The sequence below is a fragment of the Amblyraja radiata genome, chromosome 14 (genome assembly GCF_010909765.2).
Source record: "Amblyraja radiata isolate CabotCenter1 chromosome 14, sAmbRad1.1.pri, whole genome shotgun sequence".
Taxonomy (NCBI): domain Eukaryota; kingdom Metazoa; phylum Chordata; class Chondrichthyes; order Rajiformes; family Rajidae; genus Amblyraja; species Amblyraja radiata.
Window position 1 is genome coordinate 25,042,593 of NC_045969.1, and position 24,954 is coordinate 25,067,546.

The following is a 24,954-nucleotide window of genomic DNA, read 5'->3' on the forward strand; positions in this document are numbered from 1 at the left end:
GATCCTTCATCAGAGTAGACTTTCTGTGAAATATGGTTACAAAATCTGAAGAACTGTAAGCGTTATAAAAAACCAAAACACATACATACTTAAGCAAGAATATACAAGACTGCTTAAGTATGGCAGGGAGATCATTATAGGAAATAGATTATAAGACATAGGTGGATGGTAACAGAGGTCACATTAAAGAGCACAATTAACAATTGCTGTGCATGAGTATGTTGATTGAAGTTCATAGTTTCCCACTCCCCATTCCTGATGCTTCTACTCTACCTTGTTGCTGGAACCTGGGAATTATCCTCCAGTTACCAGAATTGCAGTAATGTCTGTGAATTAACAGATATACACTGGAGTGAACATAGAGAGTTCTCTCGTGTGAAATCTTTGCTTTTAATTCAACCTGCAGGTGACTGATGCTGATGTTTGCCACTTGTAACTTTACTTGCAGATTGTCTGTGGCTACGCTCACGCTCTTGCACTAACAGATGAGGGTTTGCTCTATTCCTGGGGAGCGAATGCATATGGCCAGTTGGGCAGTGGTGTTAAAAGCAACCAGTCTTGTCCAATCCAGATCATGATGGACAGGGAAAGGTAATGGCTGTAGTCAAATCTCAGGCATTGTTACATTAACATTAATAATGTCTCTAAAGATGAATTGGAAGAAAGCTTAATATTTTTTGATAATTTGTAATGATTAATGTGTTAGACTTCTTCAGACTGATGTCGGTGGGTGGGGAGGGGGGGGGGTGGGAAAAAGAAAGGAAGAGGCGGAGACATGCTTGTGGGAGAGCTGGGGAGGGGAAGGAGAGAATTCACCTGGACTAATTTCCACCTGGCACTCAATTTCACCTGGACCAATACCTCCACACCGTTTCTAGATCTCATCATCTCCATTGCAGCAACAGACTACTGACCGACATCTACTACAAACCCACTGACTCCCATAGCCAACTGGACTACACTTCTTCCCACTCTGCATCCTGTAAGAATTCAACCCTGTACTCCCAATTCCTCCCTCTACACCACATCTACACCCAGGATGAGGTGTTCCAGACCAGGGTATCGGAGATGTCCTCATTCTTTAGGGAACGGGAGTTCCCCTCTTCTATTGTAGATGAGGCTCTCACCAGGGTCTCCTCTATATCCCGCAGCTCCACTCTTACTCCCCATCCCCTTACTCGTAACAAGGACAGAGTCCCCTTTGTCTTCACCTTCCACACCGTCAGCCGTCGCATACAACATATAATCCTCCGACATTTTCCCCACCTCCCACAGGATCCTACCACTGGCTACATCTTCCCATCTCCTCCCCTTTCTGCTTTCCGCAGAGACCGTTCCTCCCTAACACCCTGGTCAATTTGTCCCTTCCCACCCAAACCACCCCCCTCCTCAGGTACTTTCCCTTGCAACCACAGGAAATGCTACACTTGTCGCTTCACCTCCCCCCTCGACTCCATCCAAGGACCCAAGCAGCCTTTCCAGGTGAGGCAAAGGTTCACCTGCACCTCCTCCAACCTCATCTACTGCATCTGCTGTTCCAGGTGTCTACTTCTCTACATCGGTGAGACCAAGCTAGGCTCGGCGATCGCTTCGTCCAACACCTCCGCACAGTTCGCACTAACCATCCTGATCTCCCGGTGGTTCAGCACTTCAACTCCCCCTCCCATTCCGAATCTGATCTTTCTGTCCTGGGCCTCCTCCATTGCCAGAGTAAGGCCCAGCGCAAATTGGAGGAACAGCACCTCATATTTCACTTAGGTCATTTACACCCCAGCGGTATGAACATTGACTTCTCTAATTTCAGATAGTCCTTGCTTTCTCCCTCCTTCCCCTCCACTTCCCCCTTCCCAGCTCTCTCACAAGCCTACTGTCTCCGCCTCTTCCTTTCTTTTTCCCGCCCTACCGACATCAGTCTGAAGAAGTCTTGACCCGAAACGTCGCCTATTCCTTCTCTCCATAGATGCTGCCTCACCCACTGAGTTCATCCATTATTTTTGTCTACCTTTGATTTTCCCAGCATCTGCAGTTCTTTCTTAAATAATGTGTTAGACTTGAATGCTTATAAGACAGACATTTAAAACAGAGGAGAGCAGAAGAAATTATCCACTTGGTCTCATGCCTCAAGGGATATGGGGAGAAGGCAGGAACGGGGTACTGATTGGGGATGATCAGCTATGATCACATTGAATGGCGGTGCCAGCTCGATTGGCGTACTCCTGCACCTATTGCCTATTTTCTTTTTTTTTGTTTTCCAAATACTCGTATGTGCACACCATCAGTTTTTGTTTGATACTGTTCAGTGAAGCTCCTAGGGATGTTTTGCTACATCAGGGGTGTTACATTGATGGATGGTAGTATTTTCCTTGCAAAATCTCTTGTGGATTCTGCTTTCACTGTTGTTTTTGGTTGTGGCTTCCATTAGCTGCTGAAAAAAAATTACTGCTGAGCTCTCTTGAAATCTGAATGTTACATTCTTACTTACAGACAATGTTTTAAAATTTGTTTTATCATAAATTTGATCAATGTATCAAGAAAATTAGTTGTGTGTTAAATTTCCTTTAGTACAATATTGGAAGTGTTTCTTTTGCATTAGAAATTTATAACTATTATAAAAATACCCTAAATGCTAATCAGGTTTTATATAAATTAAAGTCATGAATGAGTTTTGAATTCTGGCAGTATTGTTCTCCTACAGAAGTCTGAACTTCAGCAAAATGTCTTTCGACAAACTATAAAATACATTTCCATCTTTCAGCTGAAGGACTCTTGAATGTTGAGGTTATATTATTCTTTATGTTTTCAAACTGATTAGTGAAGATGGGGCTCACAAAAGTAAGCGGGAAGGTGCAATTATTGAAACATTGTTTTATTCAACTCATCAGATGGCACAGTGGTGTAGCTGGTAGAGCTGCTGTCTCACAGCGCCAGAGACCCAGGTTCAGACGCTGTATGGTGGAGCTTGCCCATTCTCCCTGTGACCGCGTGGGTTTCCCCAGGAGTTTCGTCCAACATTCATATGGGTTTGTAGGTTAATTGCCCTCAGTAAATTGCCCATAATGTGTAGGGTATGGATATATAAAGTGGAATAACATAGAACAAGTGTAAATGGGTTTTTGAAGGTCAGGGTGGACTCAGTGGGCTAAAGGCCCTAATTTTCAATAAGTTCAAGTAATCCATTAAATAGGTAGGGGAATCGGAGTTGGGGTAGTGGAGCCAGGCAAACAAATCACTTATTGAGGTACTGTAGAAAACTTTGGAAAACCGTCACATGTAGTGACTAGGCCTATGGTGACATTAAAATACAATATCAGGTATTTCTGATTATCATATTTTGGAATATGAAAAGTTGTAAGAAATTCCTTTAGTGAATCTAATTCCCATTGTAACATGATCTTTTCCCCTTTTATATGGTGAAACGACTTCATTACATGTCATAAAATAGCTTATCAGACATCTGTAGGGTAAATTAATTGCAAACGTATCAATAAACCTGATTGATCTGAAGGATGTTTAATTAATTTCTATCTATTCAAATACTTAATGTAAACTTCGGGGGCCTTGCTTTGTGCCAGAACGATCTACATGGGTATGGTATGCTTTATTGCTCTCAATTTTCTTGTTGCACAGGGTCGTGGAGATCGCAGCCTGTCATTCCACTCACACTTCAGCTGCTAAGACCCAAGCAGGTCAGGTGTACATGTGGGGCCAATGCCGGGGTCAGTCAGTCATCCACCCACACCTAACTCACTTCACTTGCACGGATGATGTGTTTGCCTGCTTTGCCACTCCAGCCGTTACGTGGCGTCTCCTATCCGTAGGTACGATGCTTTACCTTTTTTGACTCTTTTCCAGTGAATATGTAGGCTTTTGATTCCCAAAAGATGGATTTTCATGGCATTCTTTCAAAGTACTCTATGATTGCAATGCATGTTAGAACTATGATCAGATATAATCAGATACAATGCAATGTAATATATAAGCATAATGATTATGTACAGGGGTAAGTAGAGCATGAATTTGACAAAAACATCCAGCAATCCTGAACCAAGCTCTTTTACTAAATTGAATACTCTTCTTTCAAAAATCACTTTTGGAGTTAAGGTCTAATCCAGTAGTAAAACAGGCAGTTAATCTGTCAAAACATCATTAAAGACCCAGCATGTCATTTATGCGCAATCAGTAATGAGAACTTGTGACTCCAGTCCTATACTTCTTGTGGTCGCTTCTTAACTGTATTTCAAAGTAACCAAGTTATTGAGCAGAATCCAACAGTTGTTGCAGCAGATAAAGCTAAATAATACATTTAATCTGTGCCAACATATTTGAGATCAAGAAACAATAAATAACAGAAGGGATTTCTAAATTGTTTATAGGTGTACCATAGCAAGAAGTTGTAGTCATATTGGAACAAGAATGAAATGTGTAAGACTACTCATACGTCTGACACTATTCTATTGCTTGTATCTCTTTTGTTAGTAATTTGAGTTGTCTGTGACGTTATGTTTGCACGCATTTTGTTGAGTCTTTAATGGCAATTTCAAACTTTTCCAATGTCCAACTTTCCGTTGCCACTACTCCACAGGTAGGTGGGAGTGATTGTACGCAGACAAGCAACAACAGATCTTCCAGTCGTTATTTCCAGCATAATTAGTTCTTTATTGAAGTAGTTGTACAGACAACAAAGTGAACATACCAGATCCACTTTATTCTTATACAAATTGTGGCTTTCCGTTCTTACTATCTGGTAAGAACTATTATCTCCAAATCCTGTGGCTGGTCTGATCTGGCCACTCCCTCCCCTGGTATATATGTAACGTTCATCTACGTATCAAAAGTCCAGCCCCAAGCGTTCAAAATAATACTGCTAGAAATATCTAGACAAAATAATATAAGGTGCTAACAGGAACTAGCCTTTTGGCCCTGTGCCACGGTACGAGTTCATTCCAAGAGCTCTCCCGACTTAAAAAAATTCAAATTCTTGGTAAGCACGGAGAATGAACTTAGCGGGTACGTCGGAGCTCGGGGACGTTTCTTAGTGGCTCGGGAAGACTCGCTAACGGCAGGTAAGCTCTGGAAGACTCGTGAAGATTTTTCAACATGTTGAAAAATGTCCACGAGAGCGCCGAGTACCGACGAGCGACCAGTTCCGTAAATTTCCGAGTTCAAATCAGGGCAAACTCGGGAGAGCTCTTGGAATGAACTCGTACCGTGGGACATTAGCATGAATGGCTCCTACAGGGTCCTTGTACCCATTTAGGAATAGTCTTATTGGATATCTGGCATGTGATGGAATCATAGTGATACAACATGAAAACAGACCCACCAAAAGTGCACGTGATACTCCAGGTGTGGTCTCACCAGGGCCATGTACAACTGCAGAAGGACCACTAAACGTTGCCGAATAAAGAAATTGTTGATTGGATTTACAACTTTTTAAAAAATAGGAGGGCTAGTAAACTTTGAAGCACTAACTATTGGTTTTGTTGACACCAGGGAGTAGAAAAAATAGAATGCCACAGAAAGTTTTGCTGATGTTGACAGCATAATATATATTTTTCACAACAAATACTCTTGAGAAAATTATGTTATTTTAGAAAGCTTTGTGGACAAAATGGGAAAATATATAAAAGTTATTACACTGTTGGATTCTGTAAGCTTCATATGGTTAGTTCAACAAATTAATATCTGTTCTTATTTTGTGAAAGGTTAACCAATTGAATTTTATTTATTGTTCTTTTGCTTACCTTTCCTTCACTTTAATTAATGATGGGCCTTCTGTTCCTGCAGAAAGTGACAATCACTTGACTGTGGCGCAATCAATGAAGAAAGAATTTGACAGCATGGAAACCTCAGATTTAAAGTTTCTTGTGGACGGAAAGACTATCCATGCTCACAAATCTATTCTTAAAATAAGGTAACAGTCCAAATTGTCAGAGAAACGTGGTGTATCAGGAATTGTTCATAAATATAGGGAGTGATTAATTCTCTAAATAATAGTGATTTCATTTACAGTGCCCTCTATAATGTTTGAGACAAAGACCCATCATTTATTTATTTGCCTCTATACTCCACAATTTGAGATTTGTAATAGAAAAAAAATCACATGTGGTTAAAGTGCACATTGTCAGATTTTATTAAAGGCGATTTTTATACAATTTGGTTTCACCATGTAGAATTTACAGCAGTGTTTGTACATAGTCCCCTCATTTCAGGGCACCATAATGTTTGGAACACATGGCTTCACAGGTGTTTGTAATTGTTCAGGTGTGTTTAATTGCCTCCTTAATGCAGGTATAAGAGAGGTCTCAGTAGTTTGTCTTTCCTCCAGTCTTTCATCACCTTTGGAAACATTTATTGCTGTTTATCAACATGAGGACCAAAGTTGTGCCAATGAAAGTCAAAGAAGCCATTATGAGAATGAGAAACAAGAATAAAACTGTTAGAGACATCAGCCAAACCTTAGGCTTACTAAAATCAACTGTTTGGAACATCATTAAGAAGAAAGAAAGCACTGGTGAGCTTACTAATCACAAAGGGACTGGCAGGCCAAGGAAGACCTCCACAGCAGATGACAGAAGAATTCTCTCCATAATAAAGACAAATCCCCAAACACCTGTCCGACAGATCAGGAACACACTTCAGGAGTCAGCTGTGGATTTGTCAATGACCACTGTCCGCAGACGACTTCATGAACAGAAATACAGAGGCTACACTGCAAGATGCAAACCACTGGTTAGCCACAAAAATAGGATGGCCAGGTTAAAGTTTGTCAAGAAGTACTTAAAGGAGGAACCACAGTTCTGGAAAAAGGTCTTGTGGACAGATAAAACGCAGATGAACTTATATCCGAGTGATGCCAAGAGCAAAGTATGGAGGAGAGAAGGAACTGCCCAAGATCCAAAGCATACCACCTCATCTGTGAAACACAGTGGTGGGGGTGTTATGGCCTGAACATGTATGGCTGCTGAAGGTACTGGCTCACTTATCTTCATTGATGATACAACTGCTAATGGTAGTAGCATAATGAATTCTGAAGTGTATAGACACATCCTATCTGCTCAAGTTCAAACACATGCCTCAAAACTCATTGGCCGGGGTTTCATTCTACAGCAAGACAATGATCCCAAACATACTGCTAAAGCAACAAAGGAGTTTTTCAAAGCTAAAAAATGGTAAATTCTTGAGTGGCCAAGTCCATCACCCGATCTGAACCCAATTGAGCATGCCTTTTATATGCTGAAGAAAAAACTGAAGGGGACCAGCCTTCAAAACAAGCATAAGTTAAAGATGGCTGCAATGCAGGCCTGGCAGAGCATCACCACAGAAGACACCCATCAACTGGTGATGCCCATGAATCGCAGACTTCAAGCAGTCATTGCATGCAAAGGATATGCAACAAAATACTAAACATGACTACTTTCATTTACATAACATTGACGTGCCCCAAACATTATGGTGCCCTGAAATGGGGGGGGACTATGTATAAACATTGTTGTAATTTCTACATGGCAAAAACAAAATGTATAAAAATGGCCTCTATTACAAATCTCAAATTGTGGAGTACAGAGGCAAATAAATAAATGATGGGTCTTTGTTCCAAACATTATGGAGGCATTGTATGTTCTTCCAAAGAAATGTCTGCAAACTTATACGTCTTTGATATTAAATGAATTTCATCACAATGTTTATAGATTGGGTATGTTAACTATTCAAGCTATTCTCCATAACAAGTTAAAGTTTAAAATATAGTTTTTTTTTTACACTGTTTGAAGCCATTCCAGGCTCAAAGTTATTATTTTTATTTTATGCTTTATCACTTCAATTGTGCAGGTGCGAACACTTACGATCCATGCTCCATGACGAAGAAGTGATTGAAATTGACCAGTTTAGCTATCCGGTGTACCGTGCCTTTCTAGAATACCTGTACACAGACTCTGTCAGTTTACCTCCTGAGGATGCAATAGGTACTGTACACTGGCTATGTTATTTATTTTCCCAAGCAAAGATTAGATCTCTGATTTTTTTCTGCCAAAGGTGGGCTTTGTAAAGGGTTTATAAAATTCACCCCCAGAATTGTCAGATTACTGATGCTTATACACTTTTTTACTGTATTTATATTGAGGGAAGTTAGTGTAGGGAAGGACATTGAGGAAAGTTAGTGTAGAAATAGCAGGGGCTATGACAGAAATATTTCAAATGTCATTAGAAACGGGAATGGTGCTGGAGGATTGGCGTACTGCGCATGTTGTTCCATTGTTTAAAAAGGGTTCTAAGAGTAAATCTAGCAATTATAGACCTGTTAGTTTGATGTCAGTGGTGGGAAAATTAATGGAAAGGATCCTTAGAGATAATATATATAAGCATCTGGATAAACAGGGTCTGATTAGGAACAGTCAACATGGATTTGTGCCTGGAAGGTCATGTTTGACTAATCTTCCTGAATTTTGAAAAGGTTACTAGGGAAATTAATGAGGGTAAAGCGGTGGATGTTGTCTATATGGACTTCAGTAAGGTTCCACATGGAAGGTTGGTTAAGAAGGTTCAATTGTTGGGTATTAATGGTGGAGTAGCAAGATGGATTCAACAGTGGCTGAACGGGAGATGCCAGAGAGTAATGGTGGATGACTGTTTGTCAGGTTGGAGGCCGGTGACTAGTGGGGTGCCTCAGGGATCTGTGTTGGGTCCACTGTTGTTTGTCATATACATCAATGATCTGGATGATGGTGTGGTAAATTGGATTAGTAAGTATGCAGGTGATACTAAGATAGGTGGTGTTGTGGATAATGAAGTAGATTTTCAAAGTCTACAGAGAGATTTAGGCCATTTGGAAGAGTGGGCTGAAAGATGGCAGATGGAGTTTAATGCGGATAAGTGTGAGGTGCTACATCTTGGCAGGACAAATCAAAATAGGACGTACATGGTAAATGGTAGCGAATTGAAGAATGCAGTTGAACAGAGGGATCTAGGAATAACTGCATAGTTCCCTGAAGGTGGAATCTCATGTAGATAGAGTGGTAAGGAAAGCTTTTGGAGTGCTGGCCTTTATAAATCAGAGCATTGAGTATAGAAGTTGGGATGTAATGTTAAAATTGTACAAGACATTGGTGAGGCCAATTCTGGAGTATGGTGTACAATTTTGGTCGCCAAATTATAGGATGGAGCCAACAAAATAGAGGAGGAGATTTACTAAAATGTTGTCTGGGTTTCAGCACCTAAGTTACAGAGAAAGGTTGAACAAGTTAGGTCTTTATTCTTTGGAGCACAGAAGGTTAAGGGGGGGACTTGATAGAGGTCTTTAAAATGATGAGAGGGATAGACAGTTGACGTGGATAAGCTTTTTCCATTGAGAGTAGGAAAGATTCAAACAAGAGGACACGATTTGAGAATTAAGGGACAGAGGCTTAGGGGTAACATGAAGGGGAACTTCTTTACTCAGAGAGTGGTAGCTGTGTGAAATGAGCTTCCAGTGGAAGTGGTGGAGGCAGGTTCGATTTTATCATTTAAAAATAAATTGTATAAGTATATGGATGGGAAAGGAATGGAGGGTTATGGTCTGAGTGCAGGTAGATGGGACTAGGTGAAAGTAAGTGTTCGGCACGGACTAGAAGGGCCGAGATGGCCTGTTTCCGTGCTGTAATTGTTATATGGTTATAAATTGGCAAGATGATTGATCGTTATCATGCTATCCTTGGACCAGGAATCAGAAAGACTGTTACATACTGGGTTCATTGCAATATCACCAAAAGTGTGCTTGTTGCAAAGGCATTTTGGAGTATTTATTATACAATAATGTGTATATTTATTTCACAACTGTGCTATTTTGTGATTTTATTATGTATGCATGCTATCCTATTAGCTAACAGAACTAGGAAGCAGCCCCTAAGGTGAAAGATGCTTTTGGTAATAGTATTTGTTGGTTTACGAATGAATTTATTTTATCAATACCTTTGACTCTTTCGATTGTCTTCCACTTATGAATCGCTATAATGAATGATGTGCCACACTCTGTGTTTCAAAATTCCCACAATGTATTTTACTCAGTCTTTGTGATCTACAAAATTTTGTTTAATGTGGTTTTCTAGGAATGCCCCCCTTTTCAGATATTGAATAATTATTTTAATTTATTCTCTGAATAATGATTATCTTTTGTGGAGAATAATGAATGTCTGAGGGAAGGAATATATTTATTGTTGCACAGTGGTATAGCTGGCTCACATACCAGATCCTGACCTCGGGTGCTGTCAGTGTGGAATTTGTATATTCTCCCATATGACTGCCTGGGTTTTCTCTGAGCGCTCCAGTTTCAATAGTCAATAGTCAGATTTATTTGTCACATACACAATAAAGTGCAGTGAAATGAATTTGCCAGCAGCGGTACAATAAAAAAGAATACACAATACACAATAAAAATTAAACACAAACATCCACGACAGCATTCATCACTGTGCTGGAAGGCACAAAGTTTGGTCAGTCCTCCTCCATTTCCCCCCGTGGTCGGGACCACAAACCTCCGCAGTCGCAGCTGCAGGCGGCCAGATGTACAGCCAAGGTAAGTTCCGAATCGGTGTTTCTCTACCGGAGACCGCGGCTTCAAGATGATGTAGGCCGCGGGCCGCGGTTGGTGCTCTTCTCTGGGGTCCTCAATGAGGGATCCCAGGCTCAGGACGCCGCGTCAGCTGGCAGCTCCGCAGACGGTGGCTTCAGGCTGCCGCGGGCCAGCGATCGGAGCACTCCCTTCTGGCGACCCCCAGTAAGGGCTCGCCTGCTCCACGATGAAATGTTCACGCTGCGCCCGCTGCTGAAGCTCCGGGCCCAACTTCGGGGAAAGGCCGCACCAATCCTTGTTGTTAGGCGACATGGAAAAAGTCGCCTCTCCATGGAGGAGGCGACCGAAAGCGGTTCCCCCCTTACCACCTCCCACACAAGACGCACTGAGAGACATTAAAACAAACATTTGGACATACTAAGAAAACAAAAAAAGTAGAAATGATGAACACGCAGCGTCTCGCAGCGCCCCCACCGAAAGTGGAATAATATAGAACTAATGTAAATGGTTGATTGATGGTCAGCATGGATTCGAAGGGCCTGTTTCCATGCTGTATCTTTCAATCAATCAGTTTGAGTATCTCATGAACAGAGAAAAGATTTTATCTTGTTCAGGAATTCCTTTCACAAACTCAGGAGGGAATCCCAAATTGCTTAACAATCAGTCAAATATTTTTAGTATATTACCAGTTGAGGCACAGCATACTTAAGCTTAAAGTCTTAAAAACTGAAAGCAACTTAAGCTTAAATTCGCTTACCACTCTGAAATATACTTGGTGAACTACCTGAAGTCATGGAGTCATACAGCAAAGAAACGAGCCCTTTGGCCCAACTCGTCCATGCCAAACAAGATGCCCCATCTAAGGAAGTCACATGTGCCTGCGTTTGGCCCCTATCCCCTAAACCTTTCCTATCCATGTACCCGTCCAAGTACCTTTTAAATGCTCCTCCAAGTGCTGCTGGGTTGGGAAGTTCTAGATGTTAGTTGCATAATGTAAACCCTGAAATTAAAAAATCTATATTTTCACAGTATAGTAAAAAGATACAAAATGCTGGAGAAACTCAGGCAGCATCCCTGGAGAACATGGATGGGTAATGTTTTGGGTTTGGTCCCTTTCTTATACTGATTGTGGGGGCCAGGCTGGGGCAGGGAAGAAAAAGTTGGAAGAGAGGGGAGGCAGTACAAAGCACTGCAAAAGTAATATATGAACACAGGTGAGGTGGGATTTTGATTGGCAGATGATTGGACAAAGTACAGAATTTAAAAAAAGATGTGAGACAAAAAGAGTTGCAAATTGGGAAGTGAAGTCAAAGAAAGGAATATAAGGGGAGGGGAGAAATGGGTGAGAGTCCAGGGGAGGGGCAGGAGGAAAGGGGGGAGGGGGGAGAAAGAAAAGGGGTGTTAGTGGTTACTTAAAATTTAGAATTCAATGTTAATACCATTGAGTTGTAAGCTACCCAAGTGGAATGCGACGTGCTATTCCACCAGTTTGCATGTGGCCGTACTCTGGCAATGGAGGATGCCCAGGACAGAAAGATCAGTATGGGAATGGGGTATGGTTAGCATCCCGGGAGATCCGGTAGGCCTTGGTGGACCGAGCGTGAGTGTTCGGCGAAACAGTCGCCGAGTTTACGCTTGGTCTCGCCAATGTATAGGACAGTGCTTCTTAAACTATTTCAGTGTCATTCACCCTTGAGTCTTTATCACAAAATTTCATTCACCCTTGACTAAAATTTCTTATATTTTTTGGTAATTTTTGTCTTATTCTCCCTGTGTATAATTTTATATATAATTTATTTTGTCACATGAGCAAAATACATAAATTAACTAATTTCTTAAGTGTTTATTTTATTCAACTTTTTGAACATCCTAAAAATAAGTAACGAAAACTAGGAGTGAAAAAAAAAAGTTTAATTCCCACTGGAGTTGGAAAATCATTTTATTACAATGATAAAAAAAACATTCCAACGTCTAAACACTGGTCTTCAGCCCTATCCTACCCTTTCGGGCTTTGATTACTCTGGGTTTTTTTCTTGGAAAACTAACTCTAAAAAATATGTGATTTAATATATTAGTATCCAACTAATATAACTTTAACTCTCCACGACGAAAGCTCACAATACCACCAAATATCAACTTTGGTAGCTGAATTGCTACGCAAAGTAAAGTTACAGTTCATCAGTTGCCTACGGCGATCCTCCAGTTGCCATTTATACATTTATTATCCCACTAGCTCTGGTCTTCCCTAAAAGGTTATATTACAGTACATTTGGGAAATATCCTGCTACTTTGAAATTAGAAAACCATAGATAGAGAGAAAAAAACATCAAATTTTCAGCTCCACTGCCATTAAAACCAATAAGAGCTTACTAACCACTTTAATGGCAATGCCTTTTTTAAGTATAGAAAAAAATATATAAATATCTGAATAAACTAAGTCATTCACCCTTCATTCACCCCTCTAGTTTCATTCACCCAAAAATAATTTCATTCGCTCTAGGGTGAACCATTCACCAGTTTAAGAAGCACTGGTATAGGAGGCCACATCAGGAACACCATGCAGCAGAGGAGGTGCACGTCAACATCTGTCTCACCTGGAGGGACTGCTGGAGTCAGGGGATGAGATATAGAGACAGGTGTTACATCTCAATAGTTGCAGGTGAAAGTAGCTGGGAGAGGGGGGGGGTTGGGTAGGATGGGATGAGTTAACCAAGGAGTTATGGAGGGAGCGGTCTGTACAGAAGGCCGAAAGGGGTGGAGATGGGAAGATGTGACTGGTGTTGAGATCAAGGTGGAGGTGACTAAAATGTCAGAGGATGATGGAGTGAAAGGTGAGGACAAGGGGAACTCTGTCCTTGTTACATCCGGGGAGAGGGAGAGCAAGTGCAGTATTACAGGACACAGAGGAGAAGCGGGCGAGGGAACAATCTACAACAGTAGGGAGGAAACCACAATTACTAAAGAAAGACGACACTACGGATGTCCTAGAATGGAAAGTCTCATCTTGGGAGCAGTTACACCGGGGACAGAGGAATTGAACGTAGGGGATAGTGTTTTTGCAAGAGGCACAATGTGGGAGGAAGTGTAGTCCAGGTAATTGTGAGTCTGTTGGTTTGTAGTAAACATATTTTCATTGTATTCAGTGGGGCATTGGGCAGAAAGTGGGGTGAGTGTGGGAGAGAGACAATTTTAGAAGTTAGAGGATTCTTTTTTAAAGATAATGTTTATCAAGGGCAACAACTATAGCAGCTCATTCAATTTGTAAAAGGTAAATAATTACTCTACATCTCTACCTAGGGGCCGTAGTCTGCAGTTGCACAGTGTCTGCTAATTCCGGAGCCTCAGACTGCAGAAAATTTCTATGGAAAAAAATTTGTGGCATGAAAAGAGCAATATACAGGTTTAAGTAGGAAAGCACAATTATACTTAATTTTGTAATAACATGTGGATACGTACCTTCTTGTAGATGTATCAGTCATATATAAGAAAGGTACACAAAATTGCTGGAGGAACTCAGCGGGTGCAGCAGCATCTATGGAGCGAAGGAAATAGGCGACGTTTCGGGCCGAAACCCTTCTTCAGTCATATATAAGAAATGTACTAGTTTCTCTTCAAATCACTCTCTTGATTGCTGGTGACAATTAGATTGTCATGTGCCAGAACCAATGAGATCAAGCTGACCCTGTTGCAGCCCACTTTGTTGGCCCCTCTTTGCTTCACCCACTGGTGTCTTTTCCACTTTGTTAGACCAGTTCCCAAAGTTAATAACTATTGATACTACTATTATTTTTTTAATCCCAGATTTTATCTGCTCAGTTTTATTTAAATTTTCCAATGCAAATGATGACCAACTTGTATCCCGATATTTATATAATGGGAGATTTCATGGTTATGGGAGATTTCAACGTAGGTAGATTGGGACAATCAGGTTGGTACTGGACCCCAAGAAAAGGAGTTTGTGGAGTGGCTCTGAGATGGATTCTTAGAACAGCTTGTACTGAAGCCAACCAGCGAGAAGGCAATTCTGGATTTAGAGTTGTGTAATGAACTGGATTTGATAAGGGTACACAAGGTAAAGGAACCATTCGGAGGTAGTGACCATAATATGATTTTTTAATCTGCAATTTGAGAGGGAGTATTGCAGTTGAACAAAGGGGACTATGGAGGCATGAAGGAGGAGCTGGCCAAAGTTGATTGGAAAATGACCCTAGCAGGGATGACAGTGGAACATTAATGGCAGGTATTTCTGGGAATAATCCAGAAGATACAGGATCATTTCATTCCAAAGAGGAAGAAAGATTCTAAGGGGAGTAAGAGGCGATCGTGGATGACAAGGGAAGTCAAGGACAGTATAAAAATAAAAAAGAAGACTTATAACATAGCAAAGATGAGCGGGAAGCCAAAGGATTGGGAAACTTTTAAAGATGGTAACAGAAGGTAACTAAAACGGGAATATGGGGAGAAAAGATGAAGTACGAAGGTAAGCTGCCCAAGAATATAAAGAAGGATAGTAAAAGCTTATTTAGGTATGTGAAGAGGGAAAAAATTGTTAAGACAAATGTGGGTCCCTTGAAGACAGAAGCAGGTGAATTTATTATGGGGAACAAGGAAGACACAAACAATCTCCCAGAGGTAGTAGGGGACAGAGGGTGATGGAGGAACTGAAGGAAATTCACATTAGTCAGGAAATGGTATTGGGTAGACTGATGGGACTGAAGGCTGATAAATCCCCAGGGGCTGATGGTCTGCATCCCAGAGTACTCGAGGAGGTGGCTTTAGAAATCGTGGATGCATTGGTGATCATTTTCCAATGTTCTATAGATTCTGGATCAGTTCCTGTGGATTGGAGGGTAGCTAATGTTATCCCACTTTTTAAGAAAGGAGGGAGAGAGAAAGCATGGAATTATAGACCAGTTACCCTGACATCAGTGGTGGGGAAGATTATTATTAAAGATGTAATATGGAGTATATTATTAAAGATGTAATAGCGGTGCATTTGGATAGCAGTAACAGGATCGGTTCGAGTCAGCATGGATTTACGAAGGGCAAATCATGCTTGACTAATCTTCTGAATTTTTTTGAGGATGTAACAAGTAAAATAGATAAGGGAGAACCTGTGGATGTAGTGTACCTGGACTTTCAGAGAGCCTTTGATAATAGAAACATAGAAAATAGGTGCAGGAGTAGGCCATTCGGCCTTTGAGCCTGCACCGCCATTCAATATGATCATGGCTGATCATCCAACTCAGTATCCTGTACTGAGTATAAGATCCCACGCAGGAGATTAGTGGGCAAAATTAGAGCACATGGTATTGGGGGTAGGGTATGGACATGGATAGAAAATTGGTTGGCAGACAGAAACAAAGAGTAGGGATTAACTGGTCACTTTCAGAATGGCAGGTAGTGACTAGTGGGGTACCGCAAGGCTCGGTGCTGGGACGGCAGCTATTTACAAGATACATTAATGATTTTGATGAAGGAATTAAAAGCAACATTAGCAAATTTGCAGATGACACAACGCTGGGTGGCAGTGTGAACTGTGAAGAGGATGCTATGGGGATGCAGGGTTACTTGGACAGGTTGGGTAAGTGGGCAGATGCATGGCAGATGCAGTATAATGTGGATAAATGTGGTTATCCATTTTGGTGGCAAGAACAGGAAGGCAGATTATTCACTGAATGGTGTCAGGTTAGGAAACGGGGGAAGTACAATGAGATCTGGGTGTCCTTGTACATCAGTCACTGAAAGTAAGCATGCAGGTACAGCAGGCAGTGAAGAAAACTAATGGAATGTTGACCTTCATAACAAAAGGAGTTGAATATAGGAGCAAATAAGTCCTTCTGCAGTTGTACAGGGTCCTGGTGAGATCACACCTGGAGTATTGTGTGCAGTTTTGGTCTCCTAATTTGAGGAAGAACATTCTTGCAATTAAGGGAAAGCGTAGGTTCACTAGGTTAATTCCCAGGATGGCGGGACTGTCATATGATGAAAGAATGGAGCGACTGGGCTTGTATTCACTGGAATTTAGAAGGATGAGAGGATATTTTAGAAACATTTAAGATTATTAAGGGATTGGACATTTAGAACTGAGATGAGGAAAAACGTTTTTCACACAGTTGTGAATTTGTGGAATTTTCTGCCTCAGAAGGCAGTGGAGGCCGATTCACTGGATGCATTCAAAAGAGTTAGATAGAGCTCTTGGGGCTGGCGGTATCAAGGGATGTAGGGAGAAGGCAGGAACGGGGTACTGATTGTGGGTGATCGGCCATGATCACATTGAATGGCGGTGCTGGCTCAATGTATCTATGATATACATGTGCCCATCAGTACATAGAAACATAGAAAATAGGTGCAGGAGTAGGCCATTCGGCCCTTCGAGCCTGCACCGCCACTCAATATGATCATGGCTGATCATCCAACTCGGTATCCTGTACCTGCCTTCGCTCCATACCCCCTGATACCTTTAGACACAAGGGCCACATCTAACTCCCTCTTAAATATAGCTAATGAACTGGCCTCAACTACCTTCTGTGGCAGAGAATTCCAGAGATTCACCACTCACTGTGTGAAAAATGTTTTTCTCATCTCGGTCCTAAAAGATTTCCCTCTTATCCTTAAACTGTGACCCCTGGTTCTGGACTTCCCCAACATCCAATCCAACTTTATTTGTTAAGCACTTTAAAACAACCAATGTTGACCAAAGTGCTGTACATAAGAATAAACAAGACATCATAAACAGACAACATAACAGCTCACATGAGGTGCAAAAATTACATATGAAATACAACAATAAATTAAAAGACATAAAACATGATTAAAAATAATAGCCACGCAATAAAAGCAATCAAAATAAGAAATTAAATCAAGTAAATAAAGTCGACATCTTACTGGGTATCAAAGGCCACGGAGAAGAGATGGGTTTTAAGAAGTGATTTAAAAACAGACAGAGAAGAGGCCTGTTTAATGTGGAGAGGCAGATCGTTCCATAATTTGGGTGCCGACTCAGCAAAGGCACGGTCCCCTCTGAGCTTCAGCTTAGTTTTAGGCCCACTCAGGAGCAGCTGATTATCTGACCTGAGAGAGCGGGCGGGTGTAGAAGCTCAGATAGATAGGGCGGGGCAAGACCATTCAGGGATTTAAAAGCAAATAAAATAATTTTAAAATGGATCCTAAACTGGAACATCGGGAACAATCTTCCTGCATCTAGCCTCTCCAACCCCTTAAAAATTTTGTAAGTTTCTATAAGATCCCCCCTCAATCTTCCAAATTCTAGCGAGTACAAGCCGAGTCTATCCAGTCTTTCTTCATATGAAAGTCTTGACATCCCAGGAATCAGTCTGGTGAACCTTTTCTGTACTCCCTCTATGGCAAGAATGTCTTTCCTCAGATTAGGAGACCAAAACTGTATGCAATACTCCAGGTGTGGTCTCACCAAGACTCTGTATAACTGCAGTAGAACCTCCCTGCTCCTATACTCAAATCCTTTTGCTATGAATGCTAACATACCATTTGCTTTCTTCACTGCCTGCTGCACCTGCATGCCTACTTTCAATGACTGGTGTACCATGACACCCAGGTCTCGTTGCATCTCCCCTTTTCCTAATCGGCCACCATTCAGATAAAAGTCTACTTTCCTGTTTTTGCCACCAAAGTGGATAACCTCACATTTATCCACATTATACTGCATCTGCCATGCATTTGCCCACTCACCCAGCCTATCCAAGTCACCTTGCAGCCTCCTAGCATCCTCCTCACAGCTAACACTGCCCCCCAGCTTCATGTCATCCGCAAACTTGGAGATGTTGCAATCAATTCCCTCGTCCAAATCATTAATATATATTGTAAATAGCTGGGGTCCCAGCACTGAGCCTTGCGGTACCCCACTAGTCAATGCCTGCCATTCTGAAAAGGACCCGTTTACTGTGTTAGATGGTGTGTTATTACTGTGTACAATGTTAGATCTATAGCCAGTCATCCAGCATTTGAGTGAACTGCATCCATCAGATTTTAACAGTGACAACCGTAGCCCAACAAGTCGTTAACTATATCTGCAGTGCTTTCTCATGGGCCAGATGTTGTACCCTTGGCCTTAAACAAAAATAATGAAATTCCTTTGGTTTCTAATTTCATGTTAATTGCAGCAATAGATTTTAAACAAATCAATGAATTTGTCATTTATGTGTAGCATTTATCTTTTCCTACTTGCACCTTGAGGTATGTCCATTTCAGTGGGAGGTTAAGAGTTAATAACTTTCGATCAGGTACGCAGAACAGATTGTCTTCCAAGGAAAACAGTGGTGAATGAGCTGAATCGAGCAATCATTGACAGTAGTAATTTATAAAAAAAAAATTTAATTCATTGGATTTAAATTTTCCAAATATTAATTGCAGTACTCTTAACTCTTTATGTTGTCATATTCACACTACTGAGTCCCAAGCATACATTGTCTACACTTAAAATTACAGATTTAATTCTGAACCTACTTTTTACTAAACAATTCTCAATTCATGTAATGTTATCTCCAGTCCCTTAGTCCCTCCCTACTGTTATTTAAAACTTCCTCTGTGGAAACATCCACCCAGATTTAATTCTATAAAACAAACAAACTATCTGGTGCAGTCTTGTTCTTAAATATAATTCTATAATTTAAGATGGTTGATAAAATAACATCTGCTACTTTTCACTTTCTTTCCAATACATTAATTGGGTAAGCTGACAGGCTAGCTTTATTGATTGTGAAAAATGATATTTCCCTGTAGCTTCAAAGCTGTAGTGTTATCAGTTTTAATTAACGTCACGGACAGTACATGCCCCTATTATCCTTGAGAATTGTAGCTGATAGGAAATGCATAAATTCTGTTGGCTTTCCAACATTGTTGTAGCTCTAAAAAAATCTCCTTGTGAAATATGGCTCTTTATCACGGCGCTTGTACTGATGATCCACATCTGCAGATCACTGTACATAGTAACATTGCTATTGGAACTGTATCAGTAACTTGATAGTGGAACAAGCCACCTGGGGATTGTGGTTTGTTATGGTCCTGATGACTATTTCCCTCATTGTAATCTAACCTCTTTAAACCTGTAATCTTCTTAAATACGATCTTACTTTTGTAATTAAACTTAAGGTTAAGGAGGGGGGGGGGGGGGGGAGGGGGGGGGGGAGGGGGGGGGGGCATAGAGATGGGGGTAGAGTTGTTTGGTGAATCATTTGAACCACTTCCTTCTTTCAAAAATCTAGAGACAAATCCACCAGGTTCTCGTCCTACAGAACTTCCTTCCTACCATGACCCTTGTCCAGCCTCTTACCACCCATGCTCAAGATGTGCTTTACCACGTCAGCAGCTTTCACTTTTGTGGTCCTGTCCTTGCCTGCATTTCTCCCCAATTTAAGCTGTCTCTGCCTTTGAACATGGGTTTAATCCATCCTCTTTCAACAACATCTTGGCTGAATCTTACTTCAACAACAACTGCTTTGAGTCCCCACTTTCATTAAGGGAGTGCTGCTGTAGGAACCCATATGGGTCTCAGCCCTACCTCCATTGTCTTGGGATATGTGGAACATTCATTTGGCTTGTCTTACTCAGATTCTCCCGCTCCATCTTTTTCTAATAATTTGAAACTAGGTATCTTCACAATTTGCAAGCTATCATTTGCCATGGCACATCTGTTTTCTTCTTATCTCAATTTCTGGATATAGAACAACAGCCAGTATACAGTGCCCTCCATAATGTTTGGGACAAAGACCCATCATTTATTTATCTGCTTTTGTACACAATTTATTTATTTGCCTTTGTACACAATTTGAGATTTGTAATAGAAAAAAATCACATGTGGTTAAAGTGCACATTGTCAGATTTTAATAAAATGTATTTTTATACATTTTGGTTTCACCATGTAGAAATTACAGCAGTGTTTATACATAGTCCCCCCCCATTTCGGGGCACCATAATGTTTGGGACACCGCAATGTCATGTAAATGAAAGTAGTCATGTTTAATATTTTGTTGCATATCCTTTGCATGCAATGACTGCTTGGAGTCTGTGATTCATGGACATCACCAGTTGCTGGATGTCTTCTCTGGTGATGTTCTGTCAGACCTGTATTGCTGCCATCTTTAGCTTATACTTGTTTTGGGGGCTAATCTCCTTCAGTTTTCTCTTCAGCATATAAAAGGCATGCTCAATTGGGTTCAGATCGGGTGATTGACTTGGCCACTCAAGTATTGACCATTTTTTAGCTTTGAAAAACTCCTTTGTTGCTTTAGCGGTATGTTTGGGATCATTGTCTTGCTGTAGAATGAACCACCGGCCAATGAGTTTTGAGGCATTTGTTTGAACTTGAGCAGATAGGATGTGTCTATGCACTTCACAATTCATTATGCTACTACCATCAGCAGTTGTATCATCAATGAAGATAAGTGAGCCAGTACCTTCAGCAGCCATACATGCCCAGACCATAACACCCCCACCACCGTGTTTCACAGATGAGGTGGTATGCTTTGAATCTTGGGCAGTTCCTTCTGCTCTCCATACTTTGTTCTTGCCATCACTCAGATATGTTAATCTTCGTCTCATCTGTCCACAAGACCTTTTCCAGAACTGTGGTTGCTCTTTAAGTACTTCTTGGCAAACTGTAACCCGGCCATCCTATTTTTGCGGCTAGCCAGTGGTTTGCATCTTGCAGTGTAGCCTCTGTATTTCTGTTCATGAAATCTTCTGCGGATAGTGGTTATTGACAAATCCACACCTGACTCCCGAAGAGTGTTTCTGATCTGTCGGACAGGTGTTAGGGGATTTTTCTTTATTATAGAGAAAATTCTTCTGTCATCAGCTGTGGAGGTCGTCCTTGGCCTGCCAGTCCCTTTGCGATTATTAGTAAGCTCACCAGTGCTCTCTTTCTTCTTAATGATGTTCCAAACAGTTAATTTTGGTAAGCCTAAGGTTTGGCTGACAGTTCTATTCTTGTTTCTCAGTCTCATAATGGCTTTTTTGACTTTCATTGGCACAACTTTGGTCCTCATGTTGATAAACAGCAATAAAAGTTTCCAAAGGTGATGGAAAGACTAGATGCTGGGAACTCTCTCATACCTGTATTAAGGAGGCAATTAAATACACCTGAGCAATTACAAACATCTGTGAAGCCATGTGTCCCAAACATTATGATGCCCTGAAATGGGGGACTATGTATAAACACAGCTGTAATTTCTACATGGTGAAACAAAAATTGATAAAAACACCCTTTAATAAAATCTGACAATCCTGGGATGGCGGGACTGTCATATGAGGAAAGATTGAAAAGACTATGATTGTATTCACTGGAGTTTAGAAGGATGAGGGGGATCTTATAGAAACATATACAAATAATAAAAGGACTGGACAAGCTAGATGCAGGAAAAATGTTCCCAATGTTGGGCGAGTCCAGAACCAGGGGCCACACTCTTAGAATAAAGGGGAGGTCATTTAAGACTGAGGTGAGAAAAAACTTTTTCCCCAGAGAGTTGTGAATTTATGGAATTCCCTGCCACAGAGGGCAGTGGAGGCCAAGTCACTGGATGGATTTAAGAGAGAGTTAGATAGAGCTCTAGGGGCTAGTGGAGTCGAGGGACATGGGGAGAAGACAGGCACGGGTTATTGATAGGGGACGATCAGCCATGATCACAATGAATGGCGGTTCTGACTCGAAGGGCCGAATGGCCTCCTCCTGCACCTATTTTCTATATTTCTATGACAATGTGCACTTTAACCACATGTGATTTTTTTCTATTACAAATCTCAAATTGTGGAGTACAGAGGCAAATAAATAAATGCTGTCCCAAACATTATGGAGGTCACTGTTTATGTTCAGTGACTCACATAGCTAACAACCACATTTCCTGTCACCCTGTTGCTGTAAGAACTCGCATTCCATTCCTGTACTTAATATCATTTTCTCAACTCAATTTCCACAATGATTAATGCACTCCATAGCCACAAAATGATTTCACTTGTTCATGCTCGCCTCATTCTCAGTGAATCATCTTTTGGCACTTCTCTCAACTACACAGGATACCAGCACTTTGCCCCTTCCCTTTTCAACATTCTGAAGTAATGAGCTCTTTGTAACATCCTGATACATGCTTCAGTCAATCCCAGCACACCCATCCCTTCCAGACAAGTACAGAGATGTAGCAACTCTCTCTTTTCTTTTCCCTTCTCATCATCCAGATCTGTGTTAATCAATCTTGTCACGTAAAGCAATGATTTACAAGTATGTTTTTCAATTTAATTTACTGTATTTCCTGTTGATACTTCAGTCTTTATATTACAAACTGGACAAATGCTTTGTAAAACACCCCAATGCAGTACACAAGCAACATGAACTTTTAGTTGTGTATTATTTTAACTGTTTTCCCCAACACTACGCTGAGCTCACCTTCTGACACAGTTCTGCAATGGGACGGCACCTTGTCTGTAGAATTAGCACTTTACAAGTTCACCAGTTTCAAATCATAATCTCATCTTGGATCGGAGCTGCTGAAAATTATTCTACTATTTACTCTTACTTTACATCCACCTTTTTGTCCTTTGGAGAACATCCAGTAGTTTTATTTTTATTTCAGATCTATTTTTGTAATTTCTAATATCTCTCCTGCTGGCAATAATGAATTTGCTCCTATGGCAGGCAGCTGGGCATAATGCATAGGTTAGTGTCCTCTTCCATATCTACAGATCACATAATAAACACTGGAGAAATTCTCAGCAATACAAGAATTGCACCGTTTGCAGCTTGAGAGTCAGTGCTTCTCAACTGGTTCTAACTGCACCCTGAGGCATGTTAAATCATGTCATGGGCTGTTCATGATCCTGATTGTCAGGCACAGGATGTGTCCAAGCAAGTTTTAATGATTACACCCACCCCTAATACCATCTCTTGTCTTTGCTTATTGTTCCACAGGGACATTTGGCCAATCTTAATTTTCTCTTTGCAATGTTGATGAAATAATAAATCATAGCTGTGAGAAGATACATAGAAAATAGGTGCAGGAGTAGGCCATTCGGCCCTTCGAGCCAACACCGCCATTCAATGTGATCATGGCTGATCATCCACAATCAGTACCCCGTTCCTGCCTTCTCCCTATATCCCTTGATTCTGCTAGCCCCAAGAGCTCTATCAAACTCTCTTTTGAATGCATCCAGTGAACTGGCCTCCACTGCCACCTGAGGCAGAGAATTCCACAAATTCACAACTCTCTGGGTGAAAAGGCTTTTCCTCATCTCAGTTCTAAATGGCCTACCCCTTATTCATAAACCAGAAACCCGGGTTTGATCCTGAATGCAGTTGCTTGTCTGTACAGACAAGTACAGTCCTGTACTGTACTTATTTGTTTATTTGTACATTCTCCCCATGAGCTGAGTGGGTTTTCTCAGAGATCTTCGGTTTCCTCCCACACTTCAAATACATACAGGTTTACATACATAGAAACATAGAAATTAGGTGCAGGAGTAGGCCATTCGGCCCTTCGAGCCTGCACCGCCATTCAATATGATCATGGCTGATCATCCAACTCAGTATCCCGTACCTGCCTTCTCTCCATACCCTCTGATCCCCTTAGCCACAAGGGCCACATCTAACTCCCTCTTAAATATAGCCAATGAACTGGCCTCGACTACCCTCTGTGGCAGGGAGTTCCAGAGATTCACCACTCTCTGTGTGAAAAAAGTTCTTCTCATCTCGGTTTTAAAGGATTTCCCCCTTATCCTTAAGCTGTGACCCCTTGTCCTGGACTTCCCCAACATCGGGAGCAATCTTCCTGCATCTAGCCTGTCCAACCCCTTAAGAATTTTGTAAGTTTCTATAAGATCCCCTCTCAATCTCCTAAATTCTAGAGAGTATAAACCAAGTCTATCCAGTCTTTCTTCATAAGACAGTCCTGACATCCCAGGAATCAGTCTGGTGAACCTTCTCTGCACTCCCTCTATGGACAATAATGTCCTTCCTCAGATTTGGAGACCAAAACTGTACGCAATACTCCAGGTGTGGTCTCACCAAGACCCTGTACAACTGCAGTAGAACCTCCCTGCTCCTATACTCAAATCCTTTTGCTATGAAAGCTAACATACCATTCGCTTTCTTCACTGCCTGCTGCACCTGCATGCCCACTTTCAATGACTGGTGTACCATGACACCCAGGTCTCGCTGCATCTCACCTTTTCCTAGTCGGCCACCATTTAGATAATAGTCTGCTTTTCTGTTTTTGCCACCAAAATGGATAACCTCACATTTATCCACATTATACTGCATCTGCCAAACATTTCCCCACTCACCCAGCCTATCCAAGTCACCTTGCAGTCTCCTAGCATCCTCCTCACAGCTAACACTGCCCCCCAGCTTAGTTTGTAGGTTAATTAGATTGGTATCAATGAAA

General features: G+C 41.3%; 1 protein-coding gene across 7 annotated transcripts in view; it reads left to right on the forward strand.

Annotated features, from left to right (window-relative positions):
* rcbtb2 (RCC1 and BTB domain containing protein 2) overlaps positions 1–24,954 on the forward strand; it is a 79,892-nt gene that overhangs the window by 16,112 nt on the left and 38,826 nt on the right. For 5 of the 7 annotated variants that reach the window (XM_033032839.1, XM_033032838.1, XM_033032837.1 and 2 more), the window contains exons 7-10: positions 449–591; positions 3,628–3,816; positions 5,783–5,914; positions 7,831–7,964. In XM_033032839.1, coding sequence (XP_032888730.1) covers positions 449–591; positions 3,628–3,816; positions 5,783–5,914; positions 7,831–7,964 — 598 coding nt within the window. Of the gene's footprint in view, positions 1–448; positions 592–3,627; positions 3,819–5,782; positions 5,915–7,830; positions 7,965–24,954 lie in introns of all 7 variants that reach the window. The other 2 variants (XM_033032841.1, XM_033032840.1) reach the window with 1 other exon arrangement.